Source organism: Nelumbo lutea, chromosome 3, assembly GCF_056320005.1.
Source record: "Nelumbo lutea isolate HS-2025 chromosome 3, American lotus-T2T, whole genome shotgun sequence".
NCBI lineage: Eukaryota > Viridiplantae > Streptophyta > Magnoliopsida > Proteales > Nelumbonaceae > Nelumbo > Nelumbo lutea.
In genome coordinates this window covers 11289925-11308725 of record NC_142686.1, presented here as the reverse complement: position 1 = coordinate 11308725, position 18801 = coordinate 11289925, and the positions used below count along the sequence as shown (strand labels likewise).

Below are 18801 nucleotides of genomic sequence, written 5' to 3'. Positions count from 1 at the left end.
GTATCGGGCATATCAATATTTAGAACCTTGCCCACCAAGTAGGGAAAAATTGACATCCCTCCTTAAGTACATTTGGCAAACACGAGGTAGAGAGATCGGGCTAATTCAAAACCAACCCAACCCAAAACTTCGGAATGGGTTAGGGTTGGGGGTTCAACAACTCAAGTTGGATTAGGGTTGTTCTCAACTTGACCTAATCCAAGGAGGCTTCGGATTCCAATTTTCATTTAAATAGACCCTTCTTCATCCAACATAAGTACACCAAACCAGATTGTGAGTGCAAATAAGACAAGCACAAATTTTATATCGATTAGAACGCAAACCACAGTTACAAACAAATAGATGCATAACCGAACCGGGTGCAAATTTTGCGTCAAATTCAGATTTGCACTGTAAATAGTTTATTCCGCTAGTACAGTTCAATTTCAATAATGAAATTAACAATTTAGTTCAACAAATTTCACAAAACCAAAAACCACGGGCATCTGAAGGCGCACATAATGGGACTTATAACACATTCAGAGGATGTCAGCTGATATGGCCTTGAAATACATACTCGTTTAATAAACTTAAGTACAAATAATAGTAATTCAATTCTTCCCTTGTGAAACAAGAGGCACCAAACTGAAATCCTTAAACCAGTGTGTAATTGGGGTATCACGTACCAGCCCTCCCAAAAAATGTCAAGTTAGACACCATTCTCAATAAAGCCGAAAGTCAGGACATGCTAAAATGGAATCTAGTAACCACCATCCAGGACCCAGGGGGAACTGTAACATGTCGCATTAGCATCGCTCACCACCCAGAATATGGGATCACAAGGTAATCTTTGATCCCATTTGCAGTAAAATGTAGTTTAGGTTCATGCACATTACTGCCTCTTTCTGCAGAAGAACAGTTTAGAATAGAGTTTTTTTCTGATCATTCACGAGCTACTTGTCACTCCACTTGAACTTCACCATCTGAAGAAGTAGATGGATCCAATCAACTTTCCACAATTAACAAAACAAGACTAGACAAGGAATCAAATATCTCACCTTCAAGATTGACAGCCAAGTTTGCTTGAGCATCAGCATCAGAATTAAGGTCCTTTAGAATGAAAATAAGAAAGTTCCTATGAGTGGGATAAATTTATGAAGAACCAAGATAAAGTGATAAACAAAGAAAAAGCTGGTGAACATTTAAAAGCAGTGAACCAAGAATACAAGCATAAAAAAAAAAAAAACATAAGCATCCAAAAGCAAGGCAATCTACTTTATTACATTCCGATCAATTTTCTAATAGTAGCAACAATGTAAGCATCCTGTTTTGCCATCATCGTCGCTACATGAATCTTGTTTCACCATTCTGTTCTATTTAATGCCATATCCATCATTAAATTATTAGCACTTAAATCATTTCTTACTACTTGGATACTACCCCTCCTAGCACCTTCAACTTGCAACAGATCACTTGTTCCTATGTGACCAAACTTAGTCTACTTTCTCTCATTTTATCACCTATTGGAGCTACTCTTAGGTTCCTTCAAATGACTTCATTTCTTACCCTATCCTTTCTAGCATTACCTCTCAGCATATGCATTTCTGCCACTCTTTTTTGGAAATGTTTCTTGACTGCCCAACACTCTGCTCCATACAGCATAACTTGCCTTACAACTGTTTTATAGAATTTTCCTTTTAACCTAAGTGGTATCCGCCTATCATATAAGATATGCACCTCTCCATTTTGCCCATCTTGCTCTAATTCTATGGGGCATGAGCAACATCCTCCTTAATCTCTCCCTTGTTATGAACATTGAATTATCTCTTGGTCTCTCATACTCTGATTAGCACTTCTATTATTATTAAAATTACATATCATATATTCTATTTTAGTCCTACTTTTCTTAAAACCTTTTTTGTAAGGTATTTGTCCATAAACTTAATTTTGCATTTAATTTGCAATATAAGAACCCATCAATGTAATAATTATTAATTCACATAACCAATTAGGCCAGAAATGTAGCAATTATTAATTTGCATTATAAGCCTTTTTAGTCTCTAGCAGATGACAAAGGTCAAATTCATATATTCCCAATTCAAATTTCTTAAGCAAGAGGAAGCTGATGCAAAAGAAGATTATCCATATAAATCAAGCGAAACATTTTAGCACTGGAATAATCCACTACAGGCTGAGGATGAATATAGGCAGATAGAACACTTTTGGGAACCATATGTTTCATATTGCAATAGTAATTCAATATCTATATTACCAAACAATAGGAGCAACCATTGCGCTAACAAGCCAGGAATTTAAGATTCAAGAACCATCAAAAACAAGTTGCAGAAATACAAGCAATGTTTTTATGTCTTCCATGATAGATCTAGCAAAAGCACGAATTAGCTTAGACCACAAAGTCAACAGGAAGGCACTGACCTCTTGTTGAATTCCCTTAAAATAAAAATAAAGCCATGTTCACACTAAAAAAATACAGTTAAGAACCATTAATCTGGCCATCAAAATGTGGATTGACCTAAGAAGCATAAAATTCTCCAGACACTGATGACACGTACTATTGGCATTGGAACACGGAATTTATATACCCTGAGAACATGACTAATCTCAAAAGAGAAAAATTTGTCTTTGAGCTCCTTGGCCTCCTTTAACAAGTCCAACATGTTCTGGTTCTTGGCTTTCCATAGACCCTGAACCTGTTGCAGAACGTAGTACAGGAAGGAAATAAAATTCAATAGGAATCTATTACCACAAAGTAAGAAGCAAAGTGTACTAGAGAGTGATACAAATAGAGTTTGAGCACCACATCAGTAGTTACAATACTTAAGCTTATTCTTTTTTCTGATCAATAACAAATGAAATTTGATTAAAGAACAAATGTCAAACAATGAAGAAAAAACATGATGGCTGAAAGAGAAAACAAGCGCAACAAGTAAAAGGAAGAACCATCTTTAAAGTATTCCAGCACTAAAGATGCATATCTAAATGATCATACTAATTCCCTAATTAGTGCCACATAAACTAGGATAGAACAAACATCCTAGACATCACAACAGAGAACTCCATCAAGTAGACTTACAAGTCTTCATGTTAGAAGCAAAATAATGGAAATAAAATATCTGATCTAATTCAATCAAGGAACTGGATAGACTTTTCTAAAGACAAAACTCAACAAATAAAAAAGAATTAGAGCTGAAAAAAAACAAGATCAAATTTACACTCTGCTCAAGAAGTATGACTTCATATCACCCTGTGTGATAGAATCTCTTTTGCTTTGAAGGATATTTGTCAAATTTAGGGGCATATATGAAACTTGACTGGTTAGCGAGAACTCAAAAGACATTCATTTTATCAGCAGAAAAATGATTTTATTATAACATTTTTAATGTCAAAATGATTAATACAACTTTTTTTTACAACATTGTCAATCCCTACTTGCAACCCCAAATTACATGGATGTCCAAAACAAATTTTAACTCATTACCCTGTGTTTAGTTAGGGAGTCAGCTAAACTATTTGCAAACCTTCTAACACACTTAAATTCAACCACCAACTATAGATTCTCCCAAAAACTTATTTTGTCACCCTTTCCCACATCATACCTAATAGTTAACAAAGATTGGGAAGACTTCATGAATTGCTTTCCAAGAAGATACTAAGGAGTGGGGAGCAACTTTAGTAGAGCAGCAAACTGATGAAGGCATTATTTTAATTGATGAGGTCGTTCAGCTTGATAAAAAGATAGACTTGAAAAAGGTGACAAATAAAAAGGCAAGAGTAGGTGAGAGTTTTAGGTCATTCTTGATTTCTTTCTAGGAGATGAAGAGTAGGATAAGAAGGTGATCATGGAACTGGAGGAAAGAGACAGATACAGGTTCTAGAAAAATAAATTGTAGCAGATACTGTATAATGATACTCTATGAGATGGTCTTCTCCTACTTAATTTTTGGGAAGCTTGGCATCATTGTAAATATTAACTTTATGCATTAATAGTAAAATTAAGTTATCCATCGAAAGAAAGGTTCTCCTGGAAGGTAATTTAAACAATAAATCACTTTGGAAAAGTTGTGTTGGGATTTTGAAGTGGCCTTTATTTTTCTCTTAGGGTGTTTAGCATATTGGATGGCAGAGAAAGATTGGGGCGAGGATTTTGAAGCGTCCCTTATTATTATTGTTTTTATTGTATGGATGAGGATGTTATTGTATAAGAGTTATTATTGTTGTAATTGTTTTTTTTTTTGGAAGATAAATAAAAAAGATAATTTTACTAAAACTACTAAAGAAGAATACAACTTCAGGTGACAAAGAATCACCCCAAGAAAGAAAAAACGTAAACACCCACAAAAGAACCACCACCCAACATAGATGATAGACCTTCCCACCCAATACAACCAGAAGAAAAAACAAAACCCATCCCTAACAACTTCCAACTTCAACAAGAAGAAGACCCTAACCCATCGACATGACCAAACCAGCACCAAACCCAACCCCTCTTCTCTCCTACCTTAAACCAACAAGCTTCACCCTTCAGCTCAGACCACCCTGAGCTTATCCAACCTTACCGGCTTACCCATCTCTCTTTTCTCAAATTCCAGAAAAGTTTTCCTAGCAAAATCTTCACCACCCATAAGCAAATACCCAATAATTTGCTAACTTGAACATCTGCTTCTACCACATCTTCCAGCTCTAACTTCTTAACCAATCTAGTTTGATTAAGGATTTGTTCATCATTAGTTTCTTGCCCCTCCAAACTCTCCTCCTTGTCCACTTCCCTGCTTACACAATTTAATGCCAAATCCTCTTGAAGTCCTTCAACATGCCCTGCACCCCACCAACAAGGAGTCCTGATCCCCAGCCCAGAGTATTGATCGGTTTTAACTTCATCATTCTCTTATATATTCTTTTATATCTATCACTTGGCCCCACCACATAAAGCCTGTTCTTCAACCTGTAAAATACCTTAGTCACATGAACCAGCTGGCCTGAATTTAAACCCTTAGGTCTTTTACTAAGCAGATCTTTTTTGTTTCTAACTACAACCTCCTGCTTCCTTCCATCCTCACTAGTTTCAGATCTTCTTCTATCCAAATCTCTTGTCAATTTCCCTACAACAGTTTCCACAAAATTTCCTGCATCAACAAGGTTCTCATCCTCTGGCTGCAATGCTATTACTATTACTATTACTATTACTATTACTATTATTATTATTATTATTATAGTCAAGGGACAGCACGCTGAACAAAGCAATTAAAACATTGATGGAATTGGGGAAGATAAACAGACCTGCATACAAACAAGTTTGGAGTCACCTTGCACACGAATTCGTTTAAATCCTTTCTTGATAGCATATTTTAATCCTAAGAGCATTGCTCGATATTCAGCAACATTGTTGGTTGCAATACCCACTCCTTCACGCAATCGGCAAATCTTCACGAAATGAATACAAAATTAGAAGGCTAAAATTTAAGAAAAGTCATCAGCAGGCAAAAACACTTGGTATCTATTCAAGGAACTGCATACCACACTTCCATCTTCAGCTCGAAGTACAGCTCCAGCACCAGCTTTTCCAGGATTTCCTTTTGAAGCGCCATCGAACTCAAGAATGCAGGATAGCTGTATGTGTACATGGTGATCAAGTCCATGTGCAACAAGGGAACAATGGCACAACATGTTGTAAGATAAGCATTGGCTGACATATTCATCTCATATAGTGATATAGCATAACACATATAGCCTTTGAACAAAACCACTAGCCACCAAAGATGTCTAACCATATGAGTTACAATTTCTCAGTTATACTTTCCAGTTTGTTAGTTTATATTTTCATTCAGTTGGGCTTCAGAAAATACAGAGAGCATAATCACTGGTTAGAAAAAGAAAGATAAATGGGTAATCTAATAGACAAAGACTGACTGGTTAGGAACATATAACACAGGAATGCTGGAAGTTTTCCTGTGAGGCCACATGGTGACCCCTTTCCCCTTACTGTTTAGAAATTGATCTTTGAAATAAACTCCAAATAGGATCCATTAATGGCCAAGCAATTCTCATTGTGTTGAGATAGACTCTATTATATAAAAAAGTATAATCAATGCAGCTCCTCCCTTTGGAGAATCCTGCAGACATCCCTGTTCATGCTGAAGCCATCCGATTTGGACTTCTAGCTTCAGGTAGCGCTTGGACACATTAAGGCTCCAAAGCCCAGATGGTAATAGCTGCTACTTAATAGCTGGAGTAATGACTGTATGGACTATGGAGAGCACTATTTTATGCAGTTCTCTAGGAAATTTGGGTGGAAAGAAATGCCAGAACATTTCAGAACAAGGAGATGACACCTTAGAGGAGAATAATTACTACCCTCTTGTGCAAACCCTGAATACCCGAATAGAAAACCAAGCAGAACCAAGAACACTATAGAAACTATCAACGAGCACTAGGGTTTTCTGAAATTTGAATTGCAAAATCAGAGCCAGAACTGAAACCAGGGGAACCACCAGATCGTGTACTAACAGTTAACACATTTTTATTACCAAGGATCATCAGACTCTGCAAGCCTAAATAGAAGAGTTAGATCTTTACTGCATGGACATCTCTATTCCATAAGATATGAAGAAACAAATATCATATTTGAGGTTTTGAGTGCAACAACAGATCCTGCAAATGGACACTGTTGACTGTACATTTGGTTAACCAAGAAAGCAGGCATGAGACCTGGGTGACCAGGATTCAAATTTTGGAAACAGCCTCTCTGTAAGTGCAGGGGTAAGGCTGCATACATCTTTCCCTCCCCAGACCCCACATTGGCAGGAGCCTCGTACACTGGGCTGCCCTTTTTTAAGAAAGCAGGCATGAGACATGACTATCTTATCAAATCTTCAGAGTTGAGACTTGAGAGAGATATCTCTGAACATTGTCTCACCCCTTCTCATACCTCACTATCAGATTTAGCAAAGAACATTTGAACAATTAGCATGTCTGAGCTAATTTTTTTCTCATCTTAAAGAAAAAAGGTTTCCATTCTGTAAACTGTAATGAAGTATCTGCAGAAAAGGTTTCCATTCTTTTTAAGAAGTTTTCGAGTAGAAAATCGATAGAACAATAAAAATCAAAATTGAGTATGCAAGAGGAAATATGTATTGGCCAAATTGAACACTATAAGCCTTTCAAAAGGAGGAACCAGGGAAGTGGAAAGAAATGAATGTCATACAAAATTGAGATAATAAACTACAATATTTCTTGAGGATATTTAATGAACCATAAATGCCCCTAGCAATACACACCCATAGAATAAATACCAGATTGTAGAGTCCATTGCTTGGTGCAATGGTAAAATTTCAGGCAGGTTGCTCTTATGGAAAGGTTTTGAGAAAGCTCATGACTTTTTCTCAAAAGGAATAAGGTTCAAAATTGGTGATGGTCTCAGGGTAAAATTCTGGGAAGACACGTGGTATGAAGACAGACTGCTGAAGGAAAGTTTTCCTACTCTTTTTGAGGTGGCAGTGAACAAGTATTCCTGTGTGGCTGAGAATTTACAAGTGCTAAATGGCAGTCTGGTGTGGTCTCCTCAGCTCAGAATACTTTTGAATGATTGGGAAGGAGAAGCTATGGTGGAATTGTGTTATGGACGCACTCCTCGGGAAGACGTACCATCGCCGCCGGCAGTAACAAGCACCTGACCCACCGCCAGCAGCAGCAGTGATTCAATGATTCTCATCCTACCCAGTTCGGCAACAGCAGCCTTATCTAGATTAGATTAGATCATCTTGCTTGTTCTTATCTTATTCTATTGCTCTTATCTTATCTTGTTAGTAGCTTATCAGATTAGGATTAGCTTATCTTATCCTTAGCAAGATAGAACTGGAAGTCTCCCTATTCAGCAAGGAGACTCCCTTTGATTAGGACTTTTGTAATCTCCTATTTAAGGAGACCCCATTACTGAATGAGGATATCAAATATTCAGTTTAGGAAGTGAGTTAGGAGAGTTGGTGATCTCTTGGACAAATCACCAGAGGCGCCAAGATAGGTTCATCAAGAGCAGGAAGGAACAAGGGAAAACATGAGGTTTTCCCCATGGACTGACCCGTGACGAGATCCTATTCCCGGGCCCTCAACAAATTGCTACTAAGATTATATGATACTCAGGTGGACATTGGGAGTGTTGATAGAAGAGTGTGGAAATGGGACAAATCTGGAAAATTTTCACTTTTTCAGTTAAATCCTTCTATAAGGCTATCTCAAGGTCGGAAGATCAGAATAAACCAGTTCAGGTCATCTGGTGCAAGAATGTTCCATCTAAGGTGGCCTTCTTTGTGTGGCTGGCCTGCCTGAATATACTCTTAACCAGAGACAACTTGGTCAGAAAAGGGATGCAGTTGACATCCACTATCTGTGTCTTCTGTAGGCCCAAGAGGAATCTGTGAATCACCTTCTGTTACACTGTGGCTTTGCCCAAGAAGTGTGGTTCAAAATCTGGAACCTGTTTGAAATTAAGAGCTGCTGCCCGGAGTCAGCTATGGATTTTGTAAGAGGATCAAGTTTAGGGGGTTTATCCTCGAAAGGAAAGTTGGCTTGGAACATGGCGCCTGCAGCTGTTTTTTGGAGTTTATGGCAGGAAAGAAATGCAAGAGTTTTCAAGAACAAAAACAGCTCTCCCCACACAGTGTTTCAGAGAATAGTGGGCAAAATGATGTCTTGGCTTTCTGTAAACAAATTATTCAAGAATAGGAATTACAACACTTCTTTTGTACATGAGAATATCTTTTTGTAAAGTAGGGCTGAGGGTATAGAACTGCTGGAGCAGTATTTTGTAAATCCCAAAGGTTAGGTCTAAATCTGGTCCACCCCTTCCAAGACCCTAGATAGCCAGGACCAGTACTGAAGAATGGCCTTTAGAATAATACCAGATTCTATTTCATTTTATCTCAAACAAAATAGCATATAGAAGAGCAATATTTTAGTAATAACTGCAAACTCCAAGCTCAAAATAGTATGCGCATTGATCAAGATTGTTGCTGCAGACACCACAGCACTAGGATTAAATCCTTTTTTATGTGCTTTACTATTTACTATCTGCTAGCAGATTTGTTTACCCAGTCACCCCTTCCCATACACCCACCACAAAAAGAAAAAAAAAATAAAGGGAATCTTTTCTTGGGTCTTTGAACTTTGAATATAGTACTGTGTAAGTACATGCTATCAAATAGGTGGTGGGTAGGATGTGTTCTTGGATGTTGGTGCGTAAGACATTCCAGCATATTCAATCTAGCTCTGTTTTGTCCATTCGCGAATGGTTTGGGGAGGATCGAGTTTGTCCCTCTGTGGGTCCACAATTTGCTTTTGGGGATTGATTCTCATGTATACAGCTTCTTACTGTATCTTAGCCAACCATGTCAGTTTTGATGGTTTTTTATAATCTGCTTTTCCCATGGTTTAGAATGTCAACATATATCCTAATATTTCCTTGACATGTTTTCATTTAAATGGGTACCTATACGAAATATTACTTTAATAGACATTTTCCCCAATGAAAACCAATGGCACTATATAGAGTACACAAGATGGTATTATAATATAATAAGTTGGAAACGACACTGTAGATATGCAGAGTAGTACTATTATTGACAACCTAATGGAGATGACCACTTTGAGCCAGTTTGATGTTCTTTTTGGAAATGATGTTAAATCTAAGTTTTTATTTGTGTAATAGGTTATTTAGCATCTATTAGAACCATTGCACTTTCTATGAGTTTAAATTTTGTTTGAATTTATTCTATTAGTTTCTTGGTTTGTTTGATGATTTGGGACATGACAATAATCTGAAGGGGCGTATCTATGCTTTTTATCTTTTCATGAAATATTATGGTATGTTACAATGATTTTTTCATAATTAACAGAGTTTCATTAAAAGAAATCAGGAAACCTTATAGGCATGCAGAAAGAACAAGAATACAAACAGCATGCAGCTGACATAAGACACAATGAGAAATAGCAAGTTATAAATCAATTTGCAAACCCAGAGAATCCCACCCTTGATTTTCTTTTAAACACCCTCCTTGCCAAGTTCATCAGCCACCTCATTTGCACCTCTAGGAATCCAGTTGAACAAGCATTTTATTTGATTCCCAGGGAAGAGAAGTTCTCTGGCACAAAACCTGAACTTCCAAGGCACATCTCCACTAGGATGAGTGACCTCCAGCCAAGTCATCATATAATACAATGCTTTTCCACCATGTCTATAATTTATACCATATTTCTATACAACATTTCAGACATTTCTGACATGTTTCTTATATTTGGATGACCAAGATTTCCACCGATAGCAACATTTTAAGCCTTGGTTTTCCCTCCTCAACAATAAAATGCTTTCCCTCCTTCAAAGAAGAAAAAAAACAGTACTCAACAAGCACCATGAGGTCATCTTACAATTTTAGAGATTCCCTGTGCCTCAACTGAATGCTCTAATTTGGCACGCTTCCTCAAGGGATCTGACATAACAGATGTAGAACCAATCCCTACCTGCAGAAAGGTTTGAATATTGCTATAGATAATAGTATACTACGATATTAAGAATAAAATCAAGCCTATAGATGCCCTGGAAAATTCAACCTAGAAAGTCCTCAAACCTATTAATTCTCAAACAAAATCTGCAAGACATCTTGTATCATAGCTTATATCATACTCTATTTCCTATCGTAAAGTTTTGAGTTTCAATTTTGGTACAAAATCAAGTCCTTGTAAGCAGATATTCATGGAGTGTAAAAGGATTGTAAATTTACAGAGACAATAATGAACATGATGAAAATTTTGAAATATAACTTTTAAGAAAGGGCAAATAAGCATCAATATATGCTTAGGTCTTATCATATGACCAAAATCAATCAACAAGTACAACAAATCCAAGAAGTAACAAGTGAGACAATCTCTACGTAACCATGACAATGCACATTTGAAGTCATCATAAAGTAGTATATGCCCAAAAACAACCATTCAGAATGGTAGATGTGAACAATGGCCATAAAAAAGAAGCACTAAATACTAAGTGATAATCCATATAATAAATCAAGTAATCAACACATCCTTTAGACTAAAAACACTTTAAATTACACATCAATTAGTTGATCTGTATGCTAACAATCTGTTAGTTTTTTTGTAATACTAATATTATTTTGCACTATTCTTATTATTTTCCCAAGAAATAATAATATACATCAATGTTTTAATTATGAAAACCAAAAATTACAAATTACAATTCATCCACCAGCCCAAAAATGCCATTATTGATTCACAATTGACCTCACAACATTTTGTTTTTTTTGAAAGGAAAGGTAAAGCTTTATTAAAAACATCACATAAATATTACATCAGCTCCCAAGCCACACTAGGCTTGGCCGGGAAAGCTGACAACAATTAATAAAAAGCATTAATAGATTGCCCTTCCAACAGAGAGGTGCTGAAGTTGTGGCCACTATTTATGTATCTTAAGTGCCACACTAACATAAAAATGGGGAAAAAGGCAGAGTTTATTGCAAGCACCCTGTGAGTATGCGAATTTTCTTTGCTTCCATGCCACAATTGATCTTAACGCTTTTTTTTTTATAATCAATAGAAAAATTCTATTAATAAATAGTATGGAAAATACAGAGCACATTAAAGAACACAGAGAAGACATTACACATCAGAACAGAAAAAGAGAACAACTAATAATAATTAAAGCATTAAGACAATTGATCTTAATGCTTTTTGCACCATTGTAAGCTCAATAAGTAAAGTTGGAAGGCAATCCTATTTCCTACACTTACTGCAGTGCAAGAAAACTTTGCAGAGCTTATTGGACAATACTTGACTTCATAGTGTCACTAAACCCGCATCATTTCTATACCCCTTTATCCAGTATGGAAAATAAAGAACACATTAGAGAACACAAAGAAGACATTACACATCAGAACAGAAAAAGAGAGTAACTAATAATAATTAAAGCATTAAGACAATTGATCTTAATGCTGTTTGCACCATTGTAAGCTCAATACGTGAAGCTGGAAGGCAATCCTATTTCCTACACTTACTGCAGTGCAAGAAAACTTTGCAGAGCTTATTGAACAATACTTGACTTCACAGTGTCACTAAACCCGCATCATTTCTATACCCCTTTATCCAGTAGAGACAGCTCTTACTCCATTTCAAGGCATCACAGGCTAAAAGGAAAAAGTTAAAAATGGCAAAGGTAGATTACACTTCACACCAGGCTTTAACCGACTAAAGAAAATAGGTGGCAATGCCAGCTGTGCCACAATTCTATCAGACCTTGATGGTTCAACACAATTCACACCAGGCTTTAACCGACTAAAGAAAATAGGTGGCAATGCCAGCTGTGACACACTTCTATCAGACCTTGATGGTTCAACAAAATATACTCTCAAGTGCATCATCCTTCAAATGAAATAAAATATTTCTTTATTTGTTGTCTTTCACTTTCTAATGTAAATTTCATATTGACATACTTAAATTGCTAGTTTTTTTGCAGATGTTAAGATCCAATTGGAGATTCACCCACTGACCCACATACCATCTATAATTGGTATATTTAGAGATACTCATGATCCCTTTTCTCCCATATACCCTATGTCCCTAACAAACTGCACAAATATCTATCGGCAATAAGAAGTTCTGAATGCTATCATTGGCTTAACTGCACATTCTATCAACTTGGCATACAAACTTTTGGTCAAGGCCTACATTACATAGGTTTAAGTGCATGTGTGTCTAGGAATCAGGTCCATTTGATTGACCTTAAAAAATTGCAACATGCCAAGGTTGGTCCACTAATCAGTAAATACATAAGGACATATCACATGTCAAACAATAAGTCTTAAATTTCAAATCACTCAAACAAACCATATCTAGTGCTTTTAATACATCCTAAAGTCTTGATCAGTTGATCCACAAGAGGAAAATAAAAAAAAATACGGAAATGGTGCAATAAATGGAATTGTAACATGATAAACCTAATATGTAATAATATATTGAAAATCCAGCATACCATGAAATTAAAGGGGCCTTCCTGGTTGGACATTGCATAAATTCCAGTTAAAATATTAAAAATTAATGCATATATTGAAATTGAAGCATATAGACCCAAAACTCCCTAATAAATGAAAATCCAACGCAGCTTGACAATGAAGGGGCATATCTGGTTAGGCATTGCATATATTTAAGTTTTAATTTCTAATTGCAACCACACTTAGCTGGGCTGTAGCTGGTAACCCCCTAAAGTACCAATGACAGATGAAGCAAAAGAATAAACAGAATTGTTGGGTCTATATGACTATATGTGAATCGATTCATGGGATCACCTCAAAAGTTGGCAATAGGAAATCAAATTTCATGGTAAATCTGAAGATGGAGTGGTAGTTGCGTTAACAGAGCAGTAGGCAGAAAAGATCAAACGTTTTTGAAGTTGATATCTTCAATGTAAACAAAAGATAGTCTATTGTTGATTAGTATCTTAGTGATGTCTAGTTACTGAACAAAGATATTCTAAGGAATGAATTTGCAATATCTTACCACATTGCTGTCTAATTCCAGTGCTTCATGTGATCTCTTTTGTGGGGAATCCTTTTTGGATGTCTTACCTTTAGGAGACACTGGTTGCTGAAAGCAAAAACAAGAAACCAAATTTCCCAAATTCAGAAGTACTTCAAATAAAAGCAGTCATGTTTTATGGTAGATAGCGAATTAGCAATAAACACTTCTAATCAAGCTACAGTGGAAGTAATTATCTCTTGAATAAATGATAAGACACATTAAGATCTTACATGGCAGTAAAAGGAAAAGAATAACAAATTTGAGCATGTCAGTTGTTCGACCAGATATTTCAAACCACTAAACATTTGAAACTAGGATCCAATACCTACATTTTTATTGTCTGTTTAAATTTGCTTGATAATTTTACTTGGCATACAAAGGGATATAACTTGCTATGCAATGCCAAAAATGCATTTGGCTCTGTTTTATCAGTTTTCAGATTATTCTAGGGAAGACTCTGCATTTTAGGTGTTTTTGTCAATTTTAGAATAGACTTTTAAGAAGCAAGAGCCATTCTGTCAGAACCAGAAGCCACTATAGCAATCCTTTCTTCATTTGGCTTTTGCTGGTAGCTGATATACAAACTGGTCTGATTTAACATGTCCCAAAGCCTCTAGGCACTGTACAAACAGCCATCCACCAACTCCAAGGGTAACACACAGTACATGGACACAGTTGCTTTGTCAGCATAATGCAGGTGTGCTTTACTTCCATGTAAATTTGGTAACTCAAAATATTCTATTTGACAATGGAAAAGGATTGTCTCTAAAATATCTACATTCACAATTGACAAAGAACAATCAAAAAAATAATGCACATCAGTATCATTTTTCTATTGATCAGTTCACCTTCGTCAAGAATGAAAATTTATACCAAGTGGGTAATTCTGAAATAGCATCACAAATACTTCTACCAACCATAAACTTCTTCCAAAAGATTGTTTGGGTACATCACCTGGAAAGGACAAGGAACAAGAGCTCCAAAAAGGTCCCCTTTTACATCTTCAGCGCTGATGGAATACATAGCATTCTTGATCCCATGTGCAACAAGATATTCCTCAGCCTCCTCGGGCAGTGAATAACCTTTGTACACGCTGACAGAAGGATCACATACCTACAACCGTAAAAGAAAGGGGAAAAATAAAGAAGAATAAGGCAATCATATTTTGTATATAATGAAGTCATAAATCTACACATTAGTAAGTATGTTGTGACATGCACATGTTGACCTCTTCTAGATGTATTTCAAAATATAAGACAGGAAAAGCAGCAAGCATCTAAAATCAAAATGCAGAGAAAGTACTCATTACCAAAATAGTATACCAAACAAAATGTCTAACAATTCCATCTCTTGTGAATGTAAAAACATTAAACAGTAAAATGACGAAAAAAGTGGTTTGAATGGGGAGTCTCATATAAGAGGATGAGCAATTCACTTAACGCATAATTATTCATCTTAAAAGAGTGTCTTTTTTCTCTCACTAGGATGTAACATTGCCAATACCATAGAATTAGCATAACCGAATATTTAACAGATTCAGTAACCATTTGCAGAATCAGTAATTTTTTTATCAGTGAGAAGGAATTGCTATGTTGAGAGCTGGCACAATCAAATATTTCTTTTCAACAGTAAAAAAGGGACATATCAAGTTTACAAGTGAAACTAGATGGACTTTTCCAACATAGTGTTGAAGCTATAAAGAAGCATACTAAAATTATCCATGAAACACCTATGTTTTGGACTGTCAAGGCAAGTGTTCTATCTTAGGTAATGACAAGGCTTGCTTAGAGAACCAAAATTGAAATATACTATTTTCAAAGTAGTGCAGATACCAAACAATTAGCATAAACGGTAAAAACAAGTAGCAGAATTTTTTCCCAACATAAAAACATTCCTGTCTCATAGCCACTGACTGCCCAGATCTTAATGCAGTTCGCAGGAGTCATAGCCAGGAAAGTTGACTGCCTACCGGCATTGCATACACAACTCATTAATAGCATAGAAAGAAAACCCTTCAAAGAGAATATTTGAAGAACTAATCAATCTTAACAAATGTGAATATCAGAATTTAGAGAAGCACTAGCCTGAAAAGAACCAAGTTGTTGCAGCTTATAAATTTCCTAGAACAATAATAACTGGATCAAAAATCTTCACACTTGTTGGCAGATTACTCCTTTGATGACTTAAGGAGAAACTGGGCAGCAGTGGCTTCTACAGTCTCCACAAAGAACAAATCACAAGCTGAATGGGAATCCCCACCGGATGGAGTGGTAAAACTGAATTTTGATGGTAGCTGCCAAGGTAAGCCAGGGCCATCTGAAATAGGAGGGATTCTGAGAGACAAAGATGGCAACATGTTGTCTTTATTTTCAGGATCAGTGGGTGTTGGTGATTCTGTAAGGGCAGAGATACTAGCAGCGGTACAAGGTATACAGATGGCCAGTCAACTTGGAGTGAATAATTTGATAGTAGAAGGGGATTCCAAGGTAGCAGTGGGCTGGTTGACAAGTCCATAGCTTGTTGGGGCTACAGGGATCTGTTAAAGAAAGTTAAATGGCTGATAAGGAATATGTCAGTCAGGTTTCAGTGGGTCAGCAGATCAGCAAATGCAATGGCTGATTCTTTGGCCAAGCAAGGGGTGTCAAGGGGAGATCTGTTTTGGGCCACTTTGTAACTGTGTTTCAGGCTTGTGTTTGTTTATTGTTTACGACTCAGGCTGAATGTACTACTATTTTTTGAATTAATGAAACTACTCTCATTTATCAAAAAATAATAATAATAATAACTGGATCAAGATGCAAGGACATGGTTACATTCATTAGAGAGCACTGCTACAGCCATAAAAATTTTGTAGTGAGTGAGACACATTTCTGTAAAAGAAAGCAATGTGAAAATTGAGAAACTGGCAGGGTTAACATAAAGAAAAAAAGGGCACCATTCACCATTTCCTTGGTCAGAAACCAATAACGTGTTCCGATGCAAGAAAATAACCTTGGCCTAACAAAATGCTCATAAAGCAAAACAAGGGGGTGGACGAATCTAAAAGTATGTATCACAGCGTAAAGACTTGGAAGAAAGCATAGCAAGAAACGTAAAACTTCCCCTACAGAATGGGAATCAAACAGATAACAATAGTTTACAGGGAATGTAGAAATTACAGAAGATCCAACTTGAGCTTGGCAATCACTTAAAGTCTTGTAAACGCCAACGATATCCCCCTTGCGAACAACATAGAAAGCGTCCTTCTCATCTTCACCCATGGATGATGGTCCAGGATTCGGCTTTGATGACGGAGTGGCACGTCCCCCACCACTGCCACGCCGGCTAGAATAACACTGAACACGAAATCTTGTCAACACGAAATCTAAGTTAACGGCTTTAATACCAGCATGGTTTATGCTTCTTTTCCATGATGAACTACAAAAGGCATAGAAAGAACGCTTCATGATGAAATTAGTCTTTGAAAATATAGCCGCAGAAGACACGTACAACAAGCAGTTCATCACAGAGTAGTTTTCCCACACTTGTCCAATTTTCTGGAAGAAAAACTTTTTCAGGTTACATTTTATGACACAGCGCCAGAGGACCGGCAAAACAAACGATATTCAATGGAATCACAGCCCGGTCCCCTTCCCCGTGGAGAAAAGGGGGGAAAACCAATAACAATGTGAACATATTTGTCTCAGGAAATCAAGGATGAACATTGAACACATTACACATGAGTCGAGAAACTTTCATTAGTAGAGAAATGAGGGAAACCAATAATGGAAAAAAACTACATTTCAATGAAACCCTAATAGACTGATGTGCCAAAACCAGAATTAGAGAAAAGAAAATAAGCTAAGCCTACCTCGACGATCACTCGTAAAGCCGTGGGAGAAACGTTACAGGCCTAGCCTCAGATGAGTTCTCTGCTAGTCTGCTGGAGATGTTTGAGTCCCGCAAGGCAAAACAAAAGTCGAGAGAGGGAATCATCATCGTTCATCGAAGTGATGATCATAGGTTTTGGCGGGCAAAAGGAATCCGGATTAGCTGAAGGCCCAACGCTGTTTAACTGGCTGTGTAACCAATTACTGCCCTCCACATCAAAGTTGCACGATAATACAATCTCGCATGTGCGAGCCCCTATAACAGTGACTCTGTGACAGTGTGACCGACGTATGACGAGAAAGGAGTAATTGGTTCAACATCCGCCCATCTTGCTTTCGCCTCGCCTCATTTGTCATGAGTCATGACCCCCAGTTGGCATTGGTAAGAGTTTTGGGCATTGGCATTACAGACTAGTACTACCAAGCTCAGCTAGAGCTAGCCTTATGAATTCTCAGATTTTACATGCTTTTCTTCTTTGCAAGAAAAATTCCCTGACAGCCAGCGTATTAGTACCGTTGTTGATCTTAACAGTCGAACTGTTCAGCCAATTTGCTATGTTCTGTTTCACCCTTAACCTGTCCTGTTCTTAGGTAAGACGATTAAACTATCGATTCATTAATCTGAACAATAGTTTTTGGTCATTCTTATTTTAATTATTTTTTTATTTTTTAATTAGAATAAATCATCTATTCAAACTAAATGATTAAACTGCCAACCCAAAAATCCATGGCCAAAGCAGTTCCATTACTGAATCTATTTTTAAAACATTACCAAAGATGGAGTATGTTCTCAGGAGTTGGATCTTCGGCATATCAAATTAAATCCCAAGTCATTGGCATAATTTGTGATGGTAGCTTCCAGGATGACATGCTCAGCTCAGTTCACATGGTCTTTGGGCTTGGGGGTGACATTTATTGGCCCATACTCTGAGGAGCAAATCCGAACTCCGCACATGGCAATGGACATTTACGTGCAACGCTTAACTGGATTGTCATGGTTGGGCACACAGCAAGCTGAACAGCGTTGGGTATTCGGGGAATCCGGACTCGGGCAATGGCCCAAATGACTTGGCATTTTTTTCAATTTCTTAACATGAACGGTAAGCGATACCAACATATGATACTTGCCTTGGCTTCGTGTCAAGACAGGACCACCGTGTGAAAAAATATTTACAATATGGCTTTCAAGGCATCTATTCATAGAAAGTCACTCTGTGGTTATTCTATATTTATTCGGAGACAAATATATATATATATATATATATATATATATATATATATATATAGTTTAAGAAAATTGCTCTTTGGTCATGCCATGTGGTTCCCGCAGCCATGACGTGGCCATGGGATCTCCTTA

The 18801-nt window shown here is 36.9% G+C and overlaps 1 protein-coding gene across 21 annotated transcripts; it reads right to left on the bottom strand.

The window, feature by feature from the left end:
• Positions 1-366: 366 nt before the first annotated feature.
• Positions 367-17771, bottom strand: LOC148862927 (uncharacterized). Of its 21 annotated transcripts, none has more exons than XM_088977557.1 (10): positions 17426-17771; positions 16734-17111; positions 14530-14688; positions 13555-13641; positions 10417-10509; positions 5515-5607; positions 5278-5421; positions 2513-2690; positions 1038-1089; positions 367-962 (listed from the first exon to the last, which is right to left on the bottom strand). In XM_088977557.1, exons 2-9 carry the CDS (start codon positions 17076-17078, stop codon positions 1082-1084), a joined length of 1107 nt encoding a protein of 368 aa, XP_088833683.1. In that variant the 5' UTR covers positions 17079-17111; positions 17426-17771; the 3' UTR covers positions 367-962; positions 1038-1081. The 21 variants fall into 21 exon arrangements, with proteins under 21 accessions (XP_088833683.1, XP_088833681.1, XP_088833684.1 ...); XM_088977555.1 differs by having other exon boundaries at positions 2553-2690; XM_088977558.1 differs by having other exon boundaries at positions 2583-2690.
• Between the last annotated feature and the right edge of the window lie 1030 nt (positions 17772-18801).